The following is a 20,695-nucleotide window of genomic DNA, read 5'->3' as shown; positions in this document are numbered from 1 at the left end:
CCACTGGGCAACATTTCCCAATAAAGTATCCCCAGACAAAAGGAACTAAGGTCACTATTATTCACTATAAAAATGTGCACTCATGAGGGAAAATATGAAACACAGCTTCAGCAATTTAAAAACTAATTGATGGGTGTCCATATTCTTAACTTTCTCTTAATAAACAATATGTAAATTTACACGTGTCAAAGTGATGCTTACAAATCAATGTCAATTTAGCAAGTAAAAACAAAAAACCTGCCCTTATTGTTAGTTAAGTGAAAAGGCATTGGTTTATTAAACTTGAATAAAACAAATGTTTAATGGCAGGATAACAATTGCCTGTATTGCTGTGGAACCTAGAGGGTCCAGTCTTGGACCAGGACCCCATTGTGCTAGGTGCTGTACAAACAATAAAGAGAGATTGTCCCTGCAGTTCTGCATGTAAATTGTCAAGCTCCTTCAAAGGAACCCTGCTTCTGCAACTTTCTGAGAGTAGGAGCGCTGAACCCTGAAGATTAGTTTCAGTACTTATGGTCTGCCATAAGTACAACTCCAGGTGCCGTAGCTGACAGTCACGAAAGCCACATTTTGAATTGCTGGTATTGGACAAATCAAAGGTGTACTATGAGATAGTGTTTGGAATAAAAATAAATGTACCACACATTACAAATGAGAATAAGATTATGAATATGAATATTGTGCATCAGAGGCGGTGTCTAGACTGGCCAGTTTTTCCAGAAAATCAACCGCTTTTCCGGAAAAACTTGCCAACTGTCTACACTGGCAGCTTGAATTTCCGCGAAAGCACTGACTTCCTACTGTAAGAAATCAGTGCTTCTTGTGGAAATACTATTCTGCTCCCGTTCAGGCAAAAGTCCCTTTGCACAAAGCTTTTGTGCAAAAGGGCCAGCATAGACAGCTCAGATTTGTTTTCCGCAAAAAAGCCCCAATCGCGAAAATGGCGATCGGGGCTTTTATGTGGAAAAGCGCGTCTAGATTGGCACGGACACTTTTCCGCAAAAAGTGCTTTTGTGGAAAAGCGTCCGTGCCAATCTAGACGCAATGTTCCGAAAATGCTTTTAACGGAAAACTTTTCCGTTAAAAGCATTTCCGGAAAATCATGCCAATCTAGACGCAGCCAGAATGTTTACTATTCTGTGGAAAAATACAAGAGCTCTGGGTTGTCACTGATACCTTAACTTGCTCTTAGTTTGCAGATACACATTCAAAATATTTTACAAGATTTACCCCCTCCCCCATTCAAACTAAGCTATTGCAATTCTCTTTTATAGACAGTCTACAATGACTATCTAAATTTTCATCTTGAAACTACTCATGGGTCAAAGAGCACCAGGATGTGATTCATTCTAAGTCTCTAAAGAAAACCATCTTGTTAAGTCTTTTTATATAGCAGTACATCTCATCATATAACTTTGCATGATGTGAAGCAATCAGCAAACATTACCCACTATGATGGGATTCATGAGGCAGGTTCTTTCAGCCTAGCAGCAAGAAGAAATAGCTCAGATTACTTAAGTCACCTATTCAAAATGTGGGTCACTGAAAATTGCAAAACTATTGTTTTGGGATATTTTTACCTAGCAGGTGCATAGATAGCTGGCACTTAGTTTCCCCCTGAGCTGGCATTTTCATCAACTGCTCTGCTTGCCCTTCGAACCAACCTTGAGAGTCACTGAATGTGCATGCTGTCTGTGGGTCAGGCCATCCTCGCTGTAAGTCCAAGATACATTCCAAAAAAGCTTGGATTTATAGCGAAACAACTTCAAGGAATTATTTTTCCACAGCTAACTTCCATTTGCGCAGAATATTGGGGTTTTTTGTTTTTGCATGACTTAAGAGCAGGGAATGGGCAGACTTATGATACATTAGTTCCTACTAGTGTCAACAACTTTAGTGATGAATGGATATATATCGGGGCAACAGAGCGGGGATGCCCTGTAACTCATTTTATAGGTACCAGAAGGATCTACATAAGGGTTTGGTGTGTGAGAACCATTCATTACTAGTTCCTAAGCATACACACCTAGAAAAATGACCTCTGCCTCCTGTCTATTCAGTCTTGGAATACCCATACCCATCACTCTATAGTTTTTCTGAAGTGCTTGTGCTGGTAGCATTTTGGTAATAAATACACCCAGGATTTGTGATGATACTAATGACCATATGGAGGGCAGGGATAGGGCCCAGAGTGACCTAGGCAGATTAGATGATTGGGCTAAAAGAAATCAGATGAGACAAGTATAGAGTCCTGCACTTGGGATGGAAGAATCCCAAGCATAGTTACAGGCTAAGTAGAAGTTCTGCAGAAAAGGACCTGGGGATTACCGTGGATGAGAAGCTGGAGATGAGTCAGCAGTGGGCCCTTGTAGCCGAGAAGGCTAATGGCATATTAGGTTGCATTAGGAGGAGCATTGCCAGCAGATCTAGAGAAGTGATTATTTCCCTTTATTCGGCTCTCGTGAGGCCACATCTGGAGTATTGTGTCCAGTTCTGGGCCCCCCACTACAGAAAGGATGTGGATGCATTGGAGAGGGGCCAGCGGAGGGTGACCACAATGATTATGGGGCTGGAGCACAGGACCTATAAGGAGAGACTGAGGGATTTGGGTTTGTTTAGTCTGCAGAAGAGAAGAGTGAGGGGGGATTTGATAGCAGCCTTCAGCTTCCTGAAGGGAGGTTCCAAAGAGGATGGAGAGAGGCTGTTCACAGTAGTGACGGATGGCAGAACAAGGAGCAATGGTCTCAAGTTACAGTGGGGGAGGTCTAGGTTGTATATTAGGGAAAACTGTTTCACTAGGAGGGTGGTGCAGTACTGGGATGGGTTCCCTAGGGAGGGGATGGAATCTCCATCCCTAGAGGTGTTTAAGTCTCGGCTTGACAAAGCCGGGGCTGGGTTGATTTAGTGGGATTGGTCCTGCTTTGGGCTGGACTTGATGACTCCTGAGGTCTCTTCCAGTTCTATGAGTCTATGCATTTCTTGGGTGCTTTGGAAGCCATGACTTTGTCCTGACCTTGCTCCCACTCAAATTGACAAAATTTCCTATTGGCTTCACTGAAAGTAGGAGCTGGTCTTTCATGCCCAATAAATCTAGATTCCTCTCTTCAGATTCTTTGTTGCTTCTGGCTTGTACAAAATTCAACAGTGAGTTTCAGCATGAGAATGTAAAATGCTGGAGTGGTCTTACATGAAATAGCAAAAACAAACAAAAAACACAACCAAGAAAAAAGATTGGCTGTGAAAAGATAGATGGTGGCACTTTGAGGCTGATGCCATTCATGTGTCATTGACCAAATAGATCCTTACAACATCATTGAGTGAGGAGTAGATGGATGGAGAGGTTTTTTTCTATTCTCAGTTCTACAGGCATGAGTGGTTAGTAGATTTCCCTTCTCCCAGGGAAACAGTTCTTTTACTGAATTACTCAGTCTTGTAGTCCATCTACTCAAAATCCAGATTATTTACTTGTCAAAGGATATCCTATTACTTTGTCCCTTAATTAAAATCTGTTAAAATAGGATCATACAGAGTCAGACAAGAGTGAGGAAGATCAAAATTTAAGGTCAATACTCCACCATTAGAAAGAAGGGTGGGGAAAAACTAAACAGTTTGTCTATGACTATGCTGCCCGTTTTGTGTAAAAAATATGCAAATGAGGCAAAGAATAGAATATTGCTGCGCCTCATTTGAATAATTAATGAGGCCCCGTTTTTAGCAAGACTTTTGCACAAAAAGAGCCTCAATTATGCAAATGAGATGCAGCAATAGTCCATGCTTCACCTCATTTGCATATTTTTTGTGCAAGAGTCTATAGTGTAGACATAGCCTTTGATTTAAATAAATACTGAAAAAATCATTTTAAAATGTGTTTCTTTATTTAGGTTACTAGTTGCAGTGTACTTGATGATTATGCAATTTACTTGTTGATATGTATCCTGGGTACTTTTATGCTTTTCAAGTCAATTTCAGCTTGAAGCGACAATGCTGATTTTGAAAACCAGCATGGGGTTGTTTTTTTTAAAGAAAACTTGTCTGAGGGATTTTTAAAATTGTAGGAAATTACCTTTACTTTTGGACTTGCTGAAAGCTTGCTTCTTCTGAATTTACACATACTACGTTAGCTTTTGGCAGCACAGGTTCTCCATTTACTGCTGTTTAAACAGGCTTTTTTATAGAGCGCTCCTGCCAGCAATATACATCTTATTTTCAACTTTTTCATTATTTTGCAGTGCTGTCTAGGGGGTTAAAATAGGGGATTGGGAGCTAGGAGTTCCAGCCACTGTGAATTTAGGCAAATCACTTAACTTTTCAGTATTTCAGTTTAACCATCTATAAAATGGGATAATACAAATAATATGTTGAGGCTTAATTATTGCTAATGAAGTGCTTTGTGATCCTCAGATGAAGTGTCACCAATAACATCATCACTGACTTAAAAAACAAAGCCTTCTCTTATAGTCATAGCTCATAGGTGTCTTCCTACCATACTCACCTGCCATGCAGTGAGTTTGAGCTCTCATTCCTTGCTACCTACTCAAAGTTCCTTCCTGCTAAGCTAGTAAATGGGGTGGTCTGTGTCAAGCTCTGGCTCAAAACTAATTACCAAACCTGAGTTCTAAATAACCGTCCCCGGGGATTTACAATGCAAAAAGTGATTGGTTGCTGGGGTTGTGCCTGAGAGCACAGAAATCTGATGATGAAACCTAGCAGTCATGTGACTTTATCTTCTTTTTAACCGTGTATATCAAGAATCCTTCATTTAGGATGGGCAGGACCAGTTGTGTATTGTGTGTGGGTGGGGAGGTAGAATTAACATGTTATGTTTTCAGCATCTCTCTTCTAAACACTCAGCACTTTCATCTAGGGTTAATGGATTATTTTCGTTCCTTTCAATTTTAACCCACAATGTATTTTACTGCTTTCAAGTGTTGCTCTCTAGGTCCACGATGCCCACAAGAATACACAACTGTTGTCCCCTGACATAGTTACTTATGTGATTTTTTGTTTATGATGGAGCACAGCCCTTAACTGCCTTCTGTAATCAAGTAAAAGCTTTGACTAGGCTTAAATCATAGTCTGATAACACCCCCTCCCCCCAAACTCCTGGTCTTGGACCTGCCTTTCCCTGATCACTTGATTCCTTTCCCTAATACACGTGAAGGGCTGTCTATCCAGGGTTTAGACTGTTTTACCAGCAGGGACTTAACCTTCCTTAGTATTCGTCCAGCGCTTTGCCTGTCAACCTACACACAGCTTTTCTTCAGTTGAGGGGAAAAGCTCCATATAGCTTCAAAGCTTGTCTCTTTCACCAACAGAAGTTGGTCCAATAAAAAGTATTACCCTCATCCATCTTGTTTCAGATAACAGTATTTTCTAGGTTTCATGATTGACACAGAAACTGGATGAGATCCAACAAATATCCCCTTAGCTACTCCACACCCTCTGCTCCCCACATGAATCCCCTATTGGATGTTTGTTATAACTGAATAGTTCTTGGCTTTTGTGGGGGCTACAGACACGGTTCTCTTGAAATGGAGGGCATGCTTGGGCATAGCTTAGCATGCCTACCAAGTCACAAGCTTCCAGAAGGCCTGGTTACAGCCAAGAAACAGGGGTCTGACTTAGAACATGCACTTATAGTACAGACCAGGAACATTGCCCACTTCTCCTATACTACCCTCCAACCCTTGGGCTATGTCTACACTGGCGTGATCTTGCGCCAGAGCTATGCAAATGAGGCTAAGCGTGGAATATTGCCGAGCCTCATTTGCATATATAATGAGCCACCATTTTTGCAGAAGAGGCTCTTGCGCAAGAAGAAGCTGTCTGCACTACCCCTTCTTGCACAAGAAAAACCCTGTTGTGCAATGCTGCTAAGCTGATTATTTTCAGTGTAGACATAGCCTTGATGTACAGGGCAGAGGGGAGTTCTGGCTCCAGACCCATTCAGGCCTGGACAGTTAGTGCTAACTGCAGCCCTTGCAGGGATGTGGGAAGTGCACTGAGACCAACAAACACATCCAATATGGGCCAACTGCTGGATTTCCATTGGTCCTGGGTTGGGTCCAACTTTCTGCTGCCACCTTGCCTGTCCCCATCCCCCTTCCTCTTCCCCCTCCCTATGGTCCTCCAAATTCCCACCTCATTTCCACTCCCCATCCCCTTTTGTTTCCTGCTCCTCTCCCCCACTTACCCTCCTCCCTCTTCATCCCCCTCCCCCCACTTACCCTCCTCCCTCTTCATCCCCCTCCCCCCACTTACCCTCCTCCCTCTTTATCCCCCTCCCCCCACCTACCCTCCTCCCTCTTCATCCCCCTCCCCCCACTTACCCTCCTCCCTCTTCATCCCCCTCCCCGCACCTACCCTCCTCCCTCTTCATTCCCCTCTCCCTCTTCATCCCCCTCCCCCCACCTACCCTTCTCCCTCTTCATCCCCCTCCCCCCACCTACCCTTCTCCCCCTTCAGCCCCTCCCCCCACCTACCCTCCCTCCCCGCACGCGGACGCGGATCCGGCTTCGAGCTGCCACGTCCCCTGTGCCACGGCAGCGGCGCTCCAGCCAATGGCAGAGCGCGCGAGGCGCCTGCGCCCTGGAGCCCGGCCGGCCCCGCCCCCGCCGCTGCTGTGGCCAGAGGAGCGGCGCGGCCCGCAGAGCAGAGCTGGGCTGACCCCGCGCGCAGGCACCATGTGCGGTAGGGCCGGGGGGGAGGGGGGCGAGAGGGGAAGGGGCGGGGGGGCGAGGGGGTGTAAGGGGCGAGAGGCGAGAGGGGAAGGGGCGGGGGGGGTGTAAGGGGTGGGGGGCGAGAGGCGAGAGGGGAAGGGGCGGGGGGGGTGTAAGGGGTGGGGGCGAGAGGCGAGAGGGGAAGGGGCGGGGGGGGTGTAAGGGGTGGGGGTGGGGGTGGGGGGCGAGAGGGGAAGGGGTGGGGGGTGTAAGGGGTGGGGGTGGGGGGCGAGAGGGGAAGGGGCGGGGGGTGTAAGGGGTGGGGGTGGGGGGCGAGAGGGGAAGGGGCGGGGGGGTGTAAGGGGTGGGGGTGGGGGGCGAGAGGGGAAGGGGCGGGGGGCGAGGGGGTGTAAGGGGTGGGGCTGGGGGGCGAGAGGGGAAGGGGCGGGGTGTCGGGGGGGATCTGCAGGGGCTGCAGTAGCTCCAGGGATGGGAACTGTCGGGGCAGGGGTATTGGGGCACACGGGGCAGTACCGGGTATGTGGGTGGGGCGGGGGGCGGGTCTATATTGGGGGGGGGGGAAGGTGAAGGACATGGCAAAGACAAGGGGCGGTATGAGAAGGGGGTGTAGGGTCTGGAAGGGACACATGGGGATATTCTGGGGGGGTTGGGCAAATTAAGGAAAGTGGGTGTGGAGATGAGAGGAAATAAGTAGGAGTGAGGGCAGCGGTATGGGGAAGCTAAAAGGAAATATGGGGGCAGCATGGGGAGCGGGAGATGAAAGATATGGGGTAAGTGCTGTCAGCAGGAGTTAGTGATATGGGAGGTGAAGGATGATATAGAGAGTTTAAGGAATAAATATTGGGGCTGCACAATAATGATTTATATAGGATGAAATAAACTGTGTGTGTCACCAAGAATATGAAACTTACTAGGAAGCTGGTGGATGATAGCTGGGGGCAGGGCAGATATACATCATCTTTAAATGAACAGCTGTCCCATATACACACTGCAACATTTTAAAATTGGGCCTCTTAATGTTATCATGCAAATGTCCTGCTTCAGGATATAAGTTTCCTTTATATGGTTCTTTGTGGACCATGGGCCAGTGGGAGGAAATAATGTTGGCAAATAAAGTAAAAGTTTGTGTTTAGCTTCCCACTCATGCATCCCAATTCTCCTTGCAGTGTGGTGGGGTCCTTTGCATGGTAGTTTGTTGTGGCTGAGAAGTGTAGGAAATTTCTGGTTATTCCTTTGCTGGAGAGAGATGGTTTTGCAAGTCCATTGAAGTGAAACAGAGCTACAAGGCAGATCATGCTTTTAACTAGGGATGATAGGGTACGTGTAGACTACAGGCTTCTGTCAACAGAGGCTTTGTCGACAAAGAGTGTCTAGACTACATCCAGTTCTGTCGACAAAGCAAGCCGCTCTGTTGACATGAGTGTGGACGCAAAGGACAATGTAGATGCAATAATGCCTTCTATCAACAGAACTCTGTCGACAAAAGGTGTTATTCCTCATAGAATGAGGCCCACGGTTTGTCTGTAGCTGAGGCAGCGGCAGGTTGTACAAGGGGTGTTGCTACTCATGTGCTCTGCCTTGTCTAGTGGCTCAGGGGGGAATAGGGTTTTCAAAAGCACCTACGGCCTGCTTTAAACACACAGTTGTACATGTTTAGCTAAAGGTGTGATTTTTACACTGCTGCGAACCCATGAGTGGAGACTGGTTTGCCACACAGGGGTTTGCACCATATTAACACAAGTCAGGATGTGAATGCATACACAATTAACCGATGAGCCTTGGCTCATCGGTTAATCCTTATAGTTACCCATAGCCCCCCAGTTCCTGTATCAGAGGCAGGGTTGCCTGCAGCTTCCTGTCAATCAGAGGCAGCAGGGGAGCGGGGATGGTGAGCATCAGTCCCCTCCTGCAAAAGTGTAACTGGTTACGCGTTTACACAAATAAACTTTTTTTAACATTACTTTTTCTGACCCAAGTCTGACTGATTTGTGTGAGGACAAAAGGGGAACTTGAGTCAGAGTCTGAGCTTAGAGTATAGTATAAACACAACCTTAGAGTACAAGCCATTCCCCGCTCTCCCCGCCTGTTATCCCCCCATTTGCTATGGACCTCTTGAAACCTAACTCCAGTTAACCCTCGGTGCCAGCTTGCCCTACCCACTTATTTTATGTGTAAACAAAGACCTTCGCGTTTTGTCTCAAGCTGTCCCCTTGGCTTGAGTGGTACTTTCCATAAGCATCTGCAAAGCAAGCTTGTTATCCACTTTCAAATACTTCCTCAAAGCTCTCCTTGGCCATGATACCTATAAGAAAACCTGAGAATGGTTCGGAAACTGGTGAGCTGATACTACTGCCCTCTGTTATGACCAGTGTTATGTCATTGATTACTTTTGTTCCTCCATCTGTCTCTTGTTTTTAAATGTGAGTTCTCTAGCAGCGCGGACTGTCTCTTTGATCTGTTTGTACGGTACCTAGCACAGTGGGGTCTTGATCTATATCTGTGGCTTTTAGGTGCTATGGTCATACTGTTACTACTACTGGTAACAATAAGTCAATGGGGCATCCAATGGGGATGGCTCAGTTGATGATTCCCTGTCCATCTGGGGCATCCCGCCTTGGCTGCTGTCGGAAGACTGGACACTGGGCTAGATGGACCTTAGGTCTGATACAGTCTAGCCCTTCTTATGTCATCTTAAGGCACTAAGACACTTTTCAAAATCCCACCTATAGTCAGATTTCCTTTATTGATGACATTTGGGAAAAATCTTCCTTGTCTGGAACTTCCTCTTCAACCCCGCTCCCCCAGTTTGGAGACTTGAGAAGAAAAAAAGTCTCCCAGTTTTGTTCATGTCATATTAGTTTCACTGTTGCGCCTCTCTAGAGAGTTATGCTGTACATTTTTCCTTCCTGGTTCCTACCACAGTTTTTCCTAGATTTTTTTTTTAATTAAATCCTGTTACTGAGCTAAATTAGCTTTTATATATTTTATATCTGCTCTGCACACCTTCACAATTTCTGCACCCTCCATGCAAACAGAGGATTTTGAATCTTTTAGGATATGTTATCTCAAAGGTTGCTCTGTAGCATAGAGAGAATATATAAGGAGTAAGAAGGGCAGCAGTCAGTAATGTGCCTTCCATCTTACCTTATGCTAATTTGCCTCAAAGAGGAAAGTGAGACACTGCTAAGAATAGAATAGACAATTATTGCTGTACGTGGTTTGCTGAAAGTATGGTGCTAGTTTTGGTGCAGGTGAAGTTTCCCTCTTGGGAAAACCAGCCTTTGAGATGTGCAGTAATTTTGCTATTTGCTTTTTAAAATTGTGGTGACGCTGAAAATTCTGTGGGTCAGTATTGTGTATGCACCTTTTGGATCTGGATGCTTGCATAAATATTTCCCCTCTGTTTCAATACAAGCAAAACTCTTGGATGTTGGAATTACAGGCAGTCCCTGACTTACATGGATCCGACTTATGTCGGATCCGCACTTACGAACGGGGCTTTTCTCGCCACCCGTGTCCTCCGGGGCGAGAAAAGCTTCTCCTGGTCTCCCTGGTCTGCTGGGGGGGGGGGGGGGGGGTCCAGCAAAGCCGCTGGACCCCCCCAGCAGACCAGGGACACCCGAGCAAAGCCGCTGCCTGGGCGGCTTTGTTCGTTTGCCCCAGAGCAAAGCCGCCCAGGCAGCAGGACTCCCGCCGCCTGGGCGGCTTTGCTCCGGTCCCCCTGGTCTGCTGGGGGGGGGGTCCAGAAAAGCCGCTGGACCCCCCCCCCCCCAGCAGACCAGGGACACCCGAGCAAAGCCGCCGCCTGGCTTTGCTTGGGTGTCCCTGGTCTGCTGGGGGGGTCCAGCGCTTTGCTGGACCCCCCCAGAAGACCAGGGGGACAGGAGCAAAGCCGCTCAGGCGGCGGGGGTCCCGCTGCCTGGGCGGCTTTGCTCCCGGGCAAACGAGCAAAGCCGCCCAGGCGGCGGCTTTGCTTGGGTGTCCCTGGTCTGCTGGGGGGGAGGGGGCACAGCTAGTGCGTGCCCCCCCCCCCCCCCCCCCCCAGCAGAGCAGGCTTTTGTTGCGGGATGCCTCGGGTAGAGCAGTTGGGGTGCTGCCGGGTTGGTCCTGTGGGAACCTACCGGGCAGTGCCCCAGCTGTTCTGTCCCAGGCTCCAGATTCAGCAGCTATTGAAACTGATCAGGCTGATTCCAGGAAGCTGGGGGCAGAGCAACTCTGCCTCTGGCTTCCTGTAGTCAGCCCCTGGTCAGTTTCAGTGGCAGCAGCTGAATCTGGAGCCAGTTCCGACTTACATACAAATTCAACTTAAGAACAAACCTATAGTCCCTATCTTGTACGTAACCCGGGGACTGCCTGTATAGACTCATAGAAGTAGAAGAAACCTCCAGAGGTCATCACATCCAGTCCCTGAACTCATGGCAGTACCAAGCACTATCTAGAATGTCTTGTTCGATAATACAAAAGGTGTCAGAGCTTTGGCTGTACAAGTTGCACCTCTGTAAACTGGGACACTCTGGTCCAGCAACATCTGTGGACCTGTATCTTGTTCCAGGTGGCCGGGTGAAGCAGAAAGATTTCCTATCCAGAAGAATGAAAACAGGGTACAAAAGAATCATTAGTGTAGGGTGCTGGTGTGTAGTGTAATGATGTGAAGTAAGGATGTTAAAGACTAGTCAACTATCTGATAAGCATTTGCTTATTGGATAGTTTTTTTGACTAGTCCATAGGCCCTTCTGCATTCCTCCTACTGGGGCTCTTGTACATTTCAAAGGAGGAATATGGAACTCCCCTTACAGCCTGGGGCCAGCGGGAACTCCCGCTGACTCCGGCTGCATGTGGGTGCCTTCTTTGAAATGCACAAGAGTCCCCAGCGGGGGCTCTTGTGTATTTCAAAGCCATGGAGCCTGGGATCAGCAGGGGACTCCCCAACTTATCCTGGGCTCCCCGTAGCATTTCCCAGGGAGCCCTCTGTAGCTGATGCTGGGCTCCAGGCAGCTGCCCCTTTGAATTGTGCAGATGCGTGGTTCAAAGGGACAGCTGCTGAATAGCTGAATCACGGATCGGGGCTTGTAGCGGCATGCAGCGTAGCATGGAGCTCTTGGTCAGCGGGGGACTCAGAGTCCCCACTGATCCCGGGCTCCATGCTACGCTGCATGCCGCTACGAGCCCCCTCTGGGGACTTCTGTGCATTTAAAGAAGACACCTGCTTGCCGCTGGAGTCAGTGGGACTTCCTGCTGGCCCTGGGCTGTGCGCGGAGTTCTGCATTCCTCCTTTGAAATATACAAGAGTCGCCGCTGGGGCTCTTGTATATTTCAAAGGAGGAATGCGGAAGTGCCTATCGACTAGTCGATGGAAATTCCATCAATTAGTCAATTAACCACATTTTAGCATCCTTAATGTGGATCAAAAATATATGAGCAAATGGGATCTTTTCCTTCCCTTTCCACAAATGTTGAGGCAAAGAGGGGAGGCAATCAACTAGTTAAAAACATTGCATACCAAAGGAAAAAAAAGTTGTAGACCTTTATGGTAGCCAGAATCAAAGGTGAGGGAGCTTTTTGCTGTAGGGCATGCATAAAAGTTGTAGGGAATGCTGGCTTCTGCTGCTGCCCCCTCCCCTCCCATAGAGGAGGGCAGGAGCAGAAGCTGATCCCTCCACATGCGGAGCTACCCCCCCCCTCCAACACAGGAGCTGGGAGAGGCAGCCCACTACCCAGGACGGTGGAAGCAAAATGCTGCTTAGAAGGTTAACCAGTTTACTGATTAACTGGGATTTTACATCCCTACTATGTACTATTCCACACTTGCTTGGGGTTAGTAAGAATAAAATATTATACTTGCCTATCACCATGGCAAGGGGCAGATGAGTAGATTTGATGCTTGGGTTGGTAAGATTTCAAGCTGGTTGTAAAAGGATTTTATAATGCAGTATTCACATGGCAAATCGTAATCAGCATGAATTAAATTAATCTGTGGTGTGAATACACATAGGGAGACTACAAGCCTCTTTCGAAAGAGATCATCTATACAGCCACAAGAGTTGTGAAAAAGCGATCTGCTTTGTTGAAAGAGAACACCCAGACAATCTGGATGCTCTCTTTTGAAAAAGCCCTGTTTGCGTTCAAGAACACCCTTTTTCAAAAGAGCTCTTTTGAAAAAAGGTATTCTTCCTGGTAAAAGCAAGTGTACCAATTTCAAAAGAAACCGCCACATTCTTTCAATTTAAATTTGAAAGAATGTGACGGCAGTCTAGATGCAGGTGAAGTTCTTTTTGAAAAAAGGCCCTTTAAAAAAAAAAACCCTCTGTCTAGACACACCCGTAAATTGTTCAGACTCACCTCAGAGAAAGTTTTAAAACAGGTTTTGCAAGGTAATCTGATCTTATCTTTCTATATAAAAAAGTTTTTCCTGTTGGACAACAGAATGACGTCATCAGCATCAACAGGCTCTCTCATCGAAGTGAAAGCGGCCAGAGACTGGGGGGAGGGGGGGGGGGGGAAGGTAGACGAGCGTAGCGAGCAGAGGGCGCAACCCCCGGTAGTCTGTAAATAATTCGACCAATCAGATCTTGAGTGGCTGGATTTTTTTTTTTAAAGGGCTGAATAATTTTTGGTCTAATACTGTTTGCAGTTATTCAGGATGTAATCAGGTGAAAACTTGCATTTCAGGTTTTATGGTGGTTGCTGCAAGAATCAGAAAGCAATCCTCTCTCTCTCTCTCTCTCTCTCTCTCTCTCTCTCTCTCTTTTTTTTTCATGCCATGAACTCCGTTGTGCAACTAGTTAGATGCTTTTTTCTGGGGCATCAGGTAAAGGCAACCACTTGAACTGGGATGCTAGATTTGATGGCTAATCTCATCTAATTTGGAAAAATCTTGCCTTTCATAGTAAAGAAGCCTTCCGATGAACTAGTATTGTTCCTCCACAGAAGGGTGTTTTTCCTGCTCTCCTTCTCTTGGACTTTTTGAAAAGCTAATGATATAAACGTAAACTAACCTTCACAGCTGAAGGTTGCAGTCGTTGTCATAATTTTCTAATCTGCACAGATTTAGCATCTTTTTGGCACTCGGTTCACCAAATTTTCCGGTTGAAATTAGCAACTAGCAGATAAATGACAGGGATCCAGTCCTGCAGGATGTTGAACAGCCTCTGTTCTGAGTGGAGTCAATAGAAGTTCAGGGTGATTGGCAACTTGTTAAAAAAACATAGAAATCCATCTCCCAGTGCTGAGGCAGGATTAAATACACCTCCCTCCACTACTACTTTCTTGTGGTGCCTAGGTTTCTTTGTTAATATTAGAACATGTTTTGGCATTTGTGGTTTCACTATCAATTTCATTTGTAGGGAAGTCCTTGCTTTCCTCCCCTCTCTCTGCTTGCAAGACGTTTTTGTTTAACCACGTGTTTAATTGATTTATCTAATTTAGACCCTGCACTTGCAACAAATTCTGCACAGACAGAGCTCAATCCAGGGGGAAGGCCTTGATCGTTATCATCAGAACAAAGGACTCCTTTGTCCTGAGTGCATCAATGAATTGAAAGGGATGGTCTGTGGGAATTACTAAATATTAAAACAACAAGGAGTCTGGTTGGCACTTTAAAAGCTAACAAATGTATCAATGTATTAGGACTTTGTGAGCTACAACTCACTCCTTAGATGCTGACGAGAAAAGCTTTTCTCCAGTAAATCACCTCGTTAGGTTTTTAAAGTGCAACTGGACTCCTTCCCCCCCCCCCAAAATAGACCAACACGAGTACCCCTCTGAAATCTAAAAATATAAGACATCTTTACAGCATGTTCCAAACATACTGTAAATTAATATTGCCTTAGAGATTGAGTTCACATAAAGTCATTCAGCAACAGTTACACCTGAATACACTCCACATGTGGATGCTCTTACTGCAGAGCAAGAGACCTTTGTTCCTCTTTAGCTTAGTTTAAGTCTGTTCCTGAATAAATCCGTGTGTAGACAGTCCCTAATACCATGATTACTTGCAGTAGCAATAATGGATGGCACTGTGAGCTGTCTGAGGCGGGAACTTATTTTTTATTTGTGCAAGTGCTGCTGTTACTTGAAATAAATAATGCTTCTGTAAGATCTTTACAGCAACCATTTTCATAGACTCAGTTTATCCATCACAGAGAAATCAAGTGACTTGCTTGAGATCATGTAGTGCTAAGCAAGGCATAGAACTCAAAAGCCCAAATTTCCCATCCCTTGCTCTAAGTCATTGGCGGGCAAAATATGGCCCATGGGCCGGATCCAGCCTTCCTCAGTGTTCTGGGCTGCCAATGTCCTGCGGCCCAGCAGGACCCTTGGGGAGCTCCCTGCCTGCCATGCTCCCCATGTGCTACTCAAAGCGGTCTGCTGCTGGGGCCATGTGCGTGTCTGCACTGTGCCCCCCAGGGCAGGGGGACTTCACATACTGCATGCACCCACAAGCACGGGCCAGACTGCTCCCTTGACTGGGAACTGTCCAGTGGGAGCTGCAAGGATTGTACTGGGTTTGGGGGCAGCACACGAAGTCTCCCTGCCCAAGGGTGCATGTGGCCCAGCAGCCGGTCACTTTGAGCGGCACATTGGGCATGGTAGGCAGGGAGCTGCCCATGGGTTCCGTTAGGCTGCTGGTCAGGAGCCACCTACTTCTGTAAGGGCCTCCCAGGCAGACCCTGCACCTGGCTCCCCACTCCCTGCCTCACGTTACAACCCGCTCCTGGACCTTGCAACCCTCCTATGTTCTTTCTCCAGGTCAGAATCCCCTTCTGCATCCATTCCCCCTTCTGGATCCTGCACCCTAATTCAAGCCCGCACCCAACATCCATCCCAGACTCTGGACCTCCTCCATTAACATAGAAGAGTGCAGTCTTTGACCTCTTACAGATTCTTAGCGTGCCCCATGAAAAATAATTATCCACCCTGATTGAACGGCTCGTCAGTAGTAGAGAATAGGAATTCTCTGTTAATAGCTGTTAAGTACAGAATTTGCTCCTCCTTCCTCAAAGTCGATTCAGTGCTTGTGTTTATTTCAGAACAACCATGGATTCATTTTATAAGACTAGATTTCTAGGAAGGGTATCAAAATTTCTAGACCCTGAAATGATCTACCTTGGTAGTGATCCTAGTCAGAAACTTTTCCGTTTCCTAATATTTTTTTTTTTGGTTGAAAATCATAGCACTATCATAGTAATTGCCTTGAGAGAAATTATACATAAATTAATCAGGCTTAATTGTTTTTATTGCTTTATGATGCTGAAGTCACATTCTTGTTAGTGCTCATGAAATTATGCGGTTGCATTTTTAATGTGCCTGCAAGGATCTGTTGGAAAATTCCTGGAAGATGCTACCTTATGGAATGCTGTGATGTTAGCTGATTTTTTTTTATCCCAGTATTCTTGGCAGTGTTCTTCATGAATATGAATAGGAGGAGGAAAAAGCCTTGGTTTCATGGAACATAATTTGTCATTCTTAATTAAATGCAATGATTAACTCACTTGTAACATTTTTCATTCTTTGTTTCATTGTTTCACCATAGTTTGTCCTATCCAAGTGAGCTAGTGATCTCAAAAGAAATCTGTTTGTTTGTATACGCTTGCCAACACAGCCTAGCCATTAATAATGCCAGCGGTTACTGTGCATAGCAAAAAAAGTCTACTCAAAGCTGTCAGAAATGTTGCAGTGTGTAGTTGGGTGGTTCCCACAAAGAATGTTGGAGTAACAGCATTCTCTGTTTCAATACTGGAGTACTGAGATAGGTAGAGCCCTTAGGGTTGCCAGGTGTCCGGTTTTGAACTGGACAGTCCAGTATTTGAGCTTTCTGTTCAGGAAACAAATTGCGAAAATATAAATGAGAAAATATTAGTGTCCGGTATTTTCTACATAAGATGTAATGTAGATTGTGATGTAATGTCAAGTATGTTTGGTATTTTTTTTTAAACCATCTGGCAACCCTAAGAGCCGTGCAAATCCATGGATAGCTGCTTCATATCCACGGGCATCTGTATCCGGGGATGTGGATTTGGGATGTTTGGCTACGTCTAGACTACAAGATTTAAAAAAAAAAAAAAAGTGGCCTTTTTTTAAAAAAAACTTCACCTGCATCTAGACTGCTGTCGCATTCTTTCAAAATTAAATGAAAAGAACGCAGCGGTTTTTTTGACAGCGGCGAGCCTCATTTTATGAGGAAGAACGCCTTTTTTTCAAAAGAGCTCTTTCAAAAAAAGGTGTTCTGGAACGCAAAGTTGGCTTTTTCGAAAGAGTGTGTCCAGATTGCCTGGGTGTTGTCTTTCGAAAAAGTGGATCACTTCTTCAAAAGTCTTGTGGCAGTCTAGACGATCTCTTTTGAAAGAGGCTCGTAGTCTAGACGTAACCCTTAGTATATACCCGTTTACACAATTAACCGATAAGCATGGGCTCTTTGGTTAATCCTAATGGTTACATACATTCTGTATCAGAGGCGGCACGGTGGGAAAGGTAGGAGCTGGTGCACATAGGGAGCTGTTTTTTAAGCCACCTCCCCACACGTGATGACTCCCATGGAGCTCCCTACTTCCCCCCTGCTACTTTCCACTGAGGCAGCAGCACAGGGGAGGGCAGGTGGTTCCATGGGAGCCGGTGCTTGGGGGGAGCCAGCTTTTAAGCCACTTCTCTGTGTGTGCCGGTTCCTGTGGAGCCACCTCTCCCCCATGCTGCTGCCTCTGATACAGTGCGGGAGGAGGACTGTATGTAACTGCGCAGATTAATGAATGAACCCAGGCTCATTGGTTAACTGTGCACACAGTTACACTTTCACATCCCTGTCTAGAACCCTGCAAATTTGTGGATTCCGCTTTAAATCTCTGGGTTTCCACCTTCACTGATGTGGTTGCAGATATCCCCGGATCATTTTTCGTGACTGCGAATACCAATTTTGTATCTGCGTAGGGCTCTCAAGATTGGGCTAATCCTGCAATGGAGGTGTGAGCATGGAATGAGTTGAAGTTGACAGCTGATAGAACCTTTTGCCTACACTGGTAGAATAGGTTGTGTTTATAACCCATTGTTAAGAGGATTGAATTTTAAACAGGATTTTGCATGTAGCACAGACACGACTAGATGTGTTTAAAAAAGATAGAACCTGCTGTGGTGTTGGTAATTATTGCTAGCGATAGTGATGACATTGTCACAATGCTCGTCCATGGCTGTGCCTGTGACTCTGAAGTCCAAACCATTACACCCAAATTGGCCGTAGGGATGTAAAATTTCAATTAATTGGCTAATCAAATAGTAGATGCAATTTGATTAGTCGATAAGGGAAGTGTAGCAACAGCCCCAGGGGAGCCCAGCATCAGGCTCCACATGGCGTTTCAAAGCAGCACCACATGGAGTCCGAGGTCAGTGGGGGAGTCCCCATTGCCCTGGGCTGCATGTGGTGTTTCAAAGCAGCAGACCCTGGGCTCCACGCAGCGGTGCTGCTGCTTTGAAGCTCTCCCCCCTCCTCTTCCTCCCCACTTGCTGCCTCTTTCTGATAGAGGCAGCAAGGAGTGGGGGAAGCGACTAGTCAAATAGTGTGCCGACTTTCCGATAAGCATTTGTAGTTGACTAGTCATTCACATCCCTAACTGGCTGCATAGAGGATATGGGAGGTCCATGTCCATGATGTTTGAGGATGCAGATCTATGTTTGGTCCCCCTAAGTTCTGCTCTCAGCAGTGTATCCTTGATGCTAATCATTTTCACTCTCAGGAACCTTAACCTTGGTAGCTGGGTCCTGCCAGAGAATGCTCGTTACTGAGCGGAAGGCTGTTTAATGTAGGGGTCTGCTTCAGTCCCTCGGTGGGCTTGCTGAGGACAGTGGTCCCAGGCCCCCTGCAGGCAGGGTGGTCCCTGGCTGGGGAGCCTGGCCTGCCACGAGCAGGGGCTGCTCTGGCATCCCTTCCCTGTGGTGGCGAGTGGAGGGGCATTCCAGTCCCGTGGCAGGCAGGGAGGCCACTCCAGCCAGGCTTGGGGGGGCCCCCCATTGATACCTTTTAATCGGTTAACTGGTTAAACAATATGTTTGAGTTTAATGTGCGGTCAGGAGAAGAGTCCATGTTTTGAGAGGGGATGGGACCACTGCACGGTAGATTTTCTGTTTAGTGCAGAGACAAATGTGTTAGTTCAAGAGCTTTTGTTCAATGTCATCCAAGGGCCTGGCTGGCATTACAGATTCTGGAGGCAATTTCCTTATCAAGAGAACCCTCACTGGAGATGGTCCTGCCCAAAGACTTCAACTCGGAGGAGGATGGCTGGCTTTGGGCATTTGAATGAGGTGCTGGTTGGAACAAGACCTCCGCCTTACGAGACTGATGGGGAGGCCAAAGACGTAGGATGATGCTAATGAGCCTTTAAATGCCCTGTCTGCACTAGATGCAATGAGTTGTGTTCTTTTTCTAGTCTGGGTTGCCTCAGTGTATCCTGCCTATAATCAGTTGGAGAGGGATCTGTTCTATCTCCTCTATCTCAAATCTCTTGGACTTAAATTAGCACAAATTACGGGTTTTGACACTATTTAAAATGCAAGCTTTGCAAATATTAAAAAAAAAACCTCTGGGAATTTATTGAAATGTACACAGCTTTTTTGTTCACCCTGGCATTTATTTCACCTTGTGTTTCACTGTAGCCAGGTTAGAATATGTGCTTATAAGTCAGTAACAGGGATGGTCTCCTGATTTAAGTCATCTTCGGTCGTTCTGATTCACTCCAGGATGTGTGTTTTTAAAGGGTGTGCCCACGCTGGCATTCTTACGTGTGAGCCACACCTCCAGCTCTTTGGCTCTGCCAGTGCTTTCCGTTGAGAGAGTGTGCGTGGAATTCCTGTTCCTCAGGAGGTTCTGAAACTTGAAATATTTTTCGTCCCGAAATGGAGCAAAACCCCCAAACTTTGATGTTTCTGAAGGCAGAGGACTCTCAACATTGGTTTCACAAATGACAAAACAACCCACAATTTTGACTTTTTTGCAAAGTTTCTGTAGGTTCCGTAGCCTGCCAAGATAAGCAGGCAGCTCCATAGGCATAGGCGGCCTGCCTGCCTGTCTGTCCTGGGGGAAGGGTGGTGACTCGTCAGCTGAACGTGAGCGCCCAGTGCCATGCTGTGGCCAAAGTAGCTATTGCAATCCTGAGATACACAACCAGGAGTCTTGAGTCAGAGCAGAGAGATTATTTTCTCTCTGAACTTGGCACTAGTGCGACTAGTGATTTAGTTGGAGTTGGTCCTACTTTGGGTAGGGGGCTGTAGTTGATGACTCCTGAGGTCTCTTCCAGCCCTAGGGTTTTATGATTCTATATCTGCTGCTGAAATGCCATGGCCAGTTCTGGTGCCTGCAATTCAAGGGGGATGTGGATACATTTGAAGAGCCATAAGAATGATTAAAGGATTAGAGAGCCTGCCTCAGGTGTGATGGAGTCAAGGAATTCAATATATTTATCTAAACACAAGGAGAAGGTTAAAGAGTGACTTAATTACCAAGTTATAAGTGTCTACCTGGGGAACAAATATAATGGGCTGGGTCAGTTGAGCAGAGAATATCTAACACGATGCAATGGCTAGAAGTTGTAGCTAGATACATTCAGACTGGAAATCTGTGAATCAGAGCAACTTCCCTGGCAGATTCCCACAGGGCTCCAAAAATAGTGAGCTTGTTAGAGTGCCCAAGACTTCCAGGCTCTTAACTGCAGTAGGGCCCAGGGAAGCTAGTCAGGGTGCTGGTGGAACCTGTCTGATTTCCCTGGTATTTGCATGAAAATCACATGTCCTTGGGGAATGTTTAGATTTCAGCAAAATTAGCATTTTCTGACAAAAGAACACACTCCTCTTTGGGCAGCTCCACCAAGAATGCTCCAAACAGCTGCAAAGAGCTAATTACCACCTACCCAGCACACACACACTATTCAAGGGGATAAAAAGATATCAGCTAATCTAGCCCTGGGTAGGGTAGGAAATTGTTCCTGTGGTTTTCCTTTGTGAGAACGGGATGCTTCTGGAATTTAGCAAAAATGGGA

General features: G+C 46.4%; 1 protein-coding gene across 2 annotated transcripts in view; it reads left to right on the top strand.

The window, feature by feature from the left end:
• The first annotated feature begins 6,544 nt into the window (after positions 1-6,544).
• Positions 6,545-20,695, top strand: part of GFPT1 (glutamine--fructose-6-phosphate transaminase 1) — a 63,691-nt gene continuing 49,540 nt past the window's right edge. For both annotated transcript variants that reach the window (XM_075910966.1, XM_075910965.1), the window contains exon 1: positions 6,545-6,690. In XM_075910966.1, coding sequence (XP_075767081.1) covers positions 6,561-6,690 — 130 coding nt within the window. In that variant the 5' untranslated portion in view covers positions 6,545-6,560. The remainder of the gene's footprint in view (positions 6,691-20,695) is intronic.

This window comes from Pelodiscus sinensis, chromosome 28, assembly GCF_049634645.1.
Source record: "Pelodiscus sinensis isolate JC-2024 chromosome 28, ASM4963464v1, whole genome shotgun sequence".
Taxonomy (NCBI): Eukaryota; Metazoa; Chordata; order Testudines; family Trionychidae; genus Pelodiscus; species Pelodiscus sinensis.
This window is presented reverse-complemented; position numbering and strand designations above follow the sequence as displayed.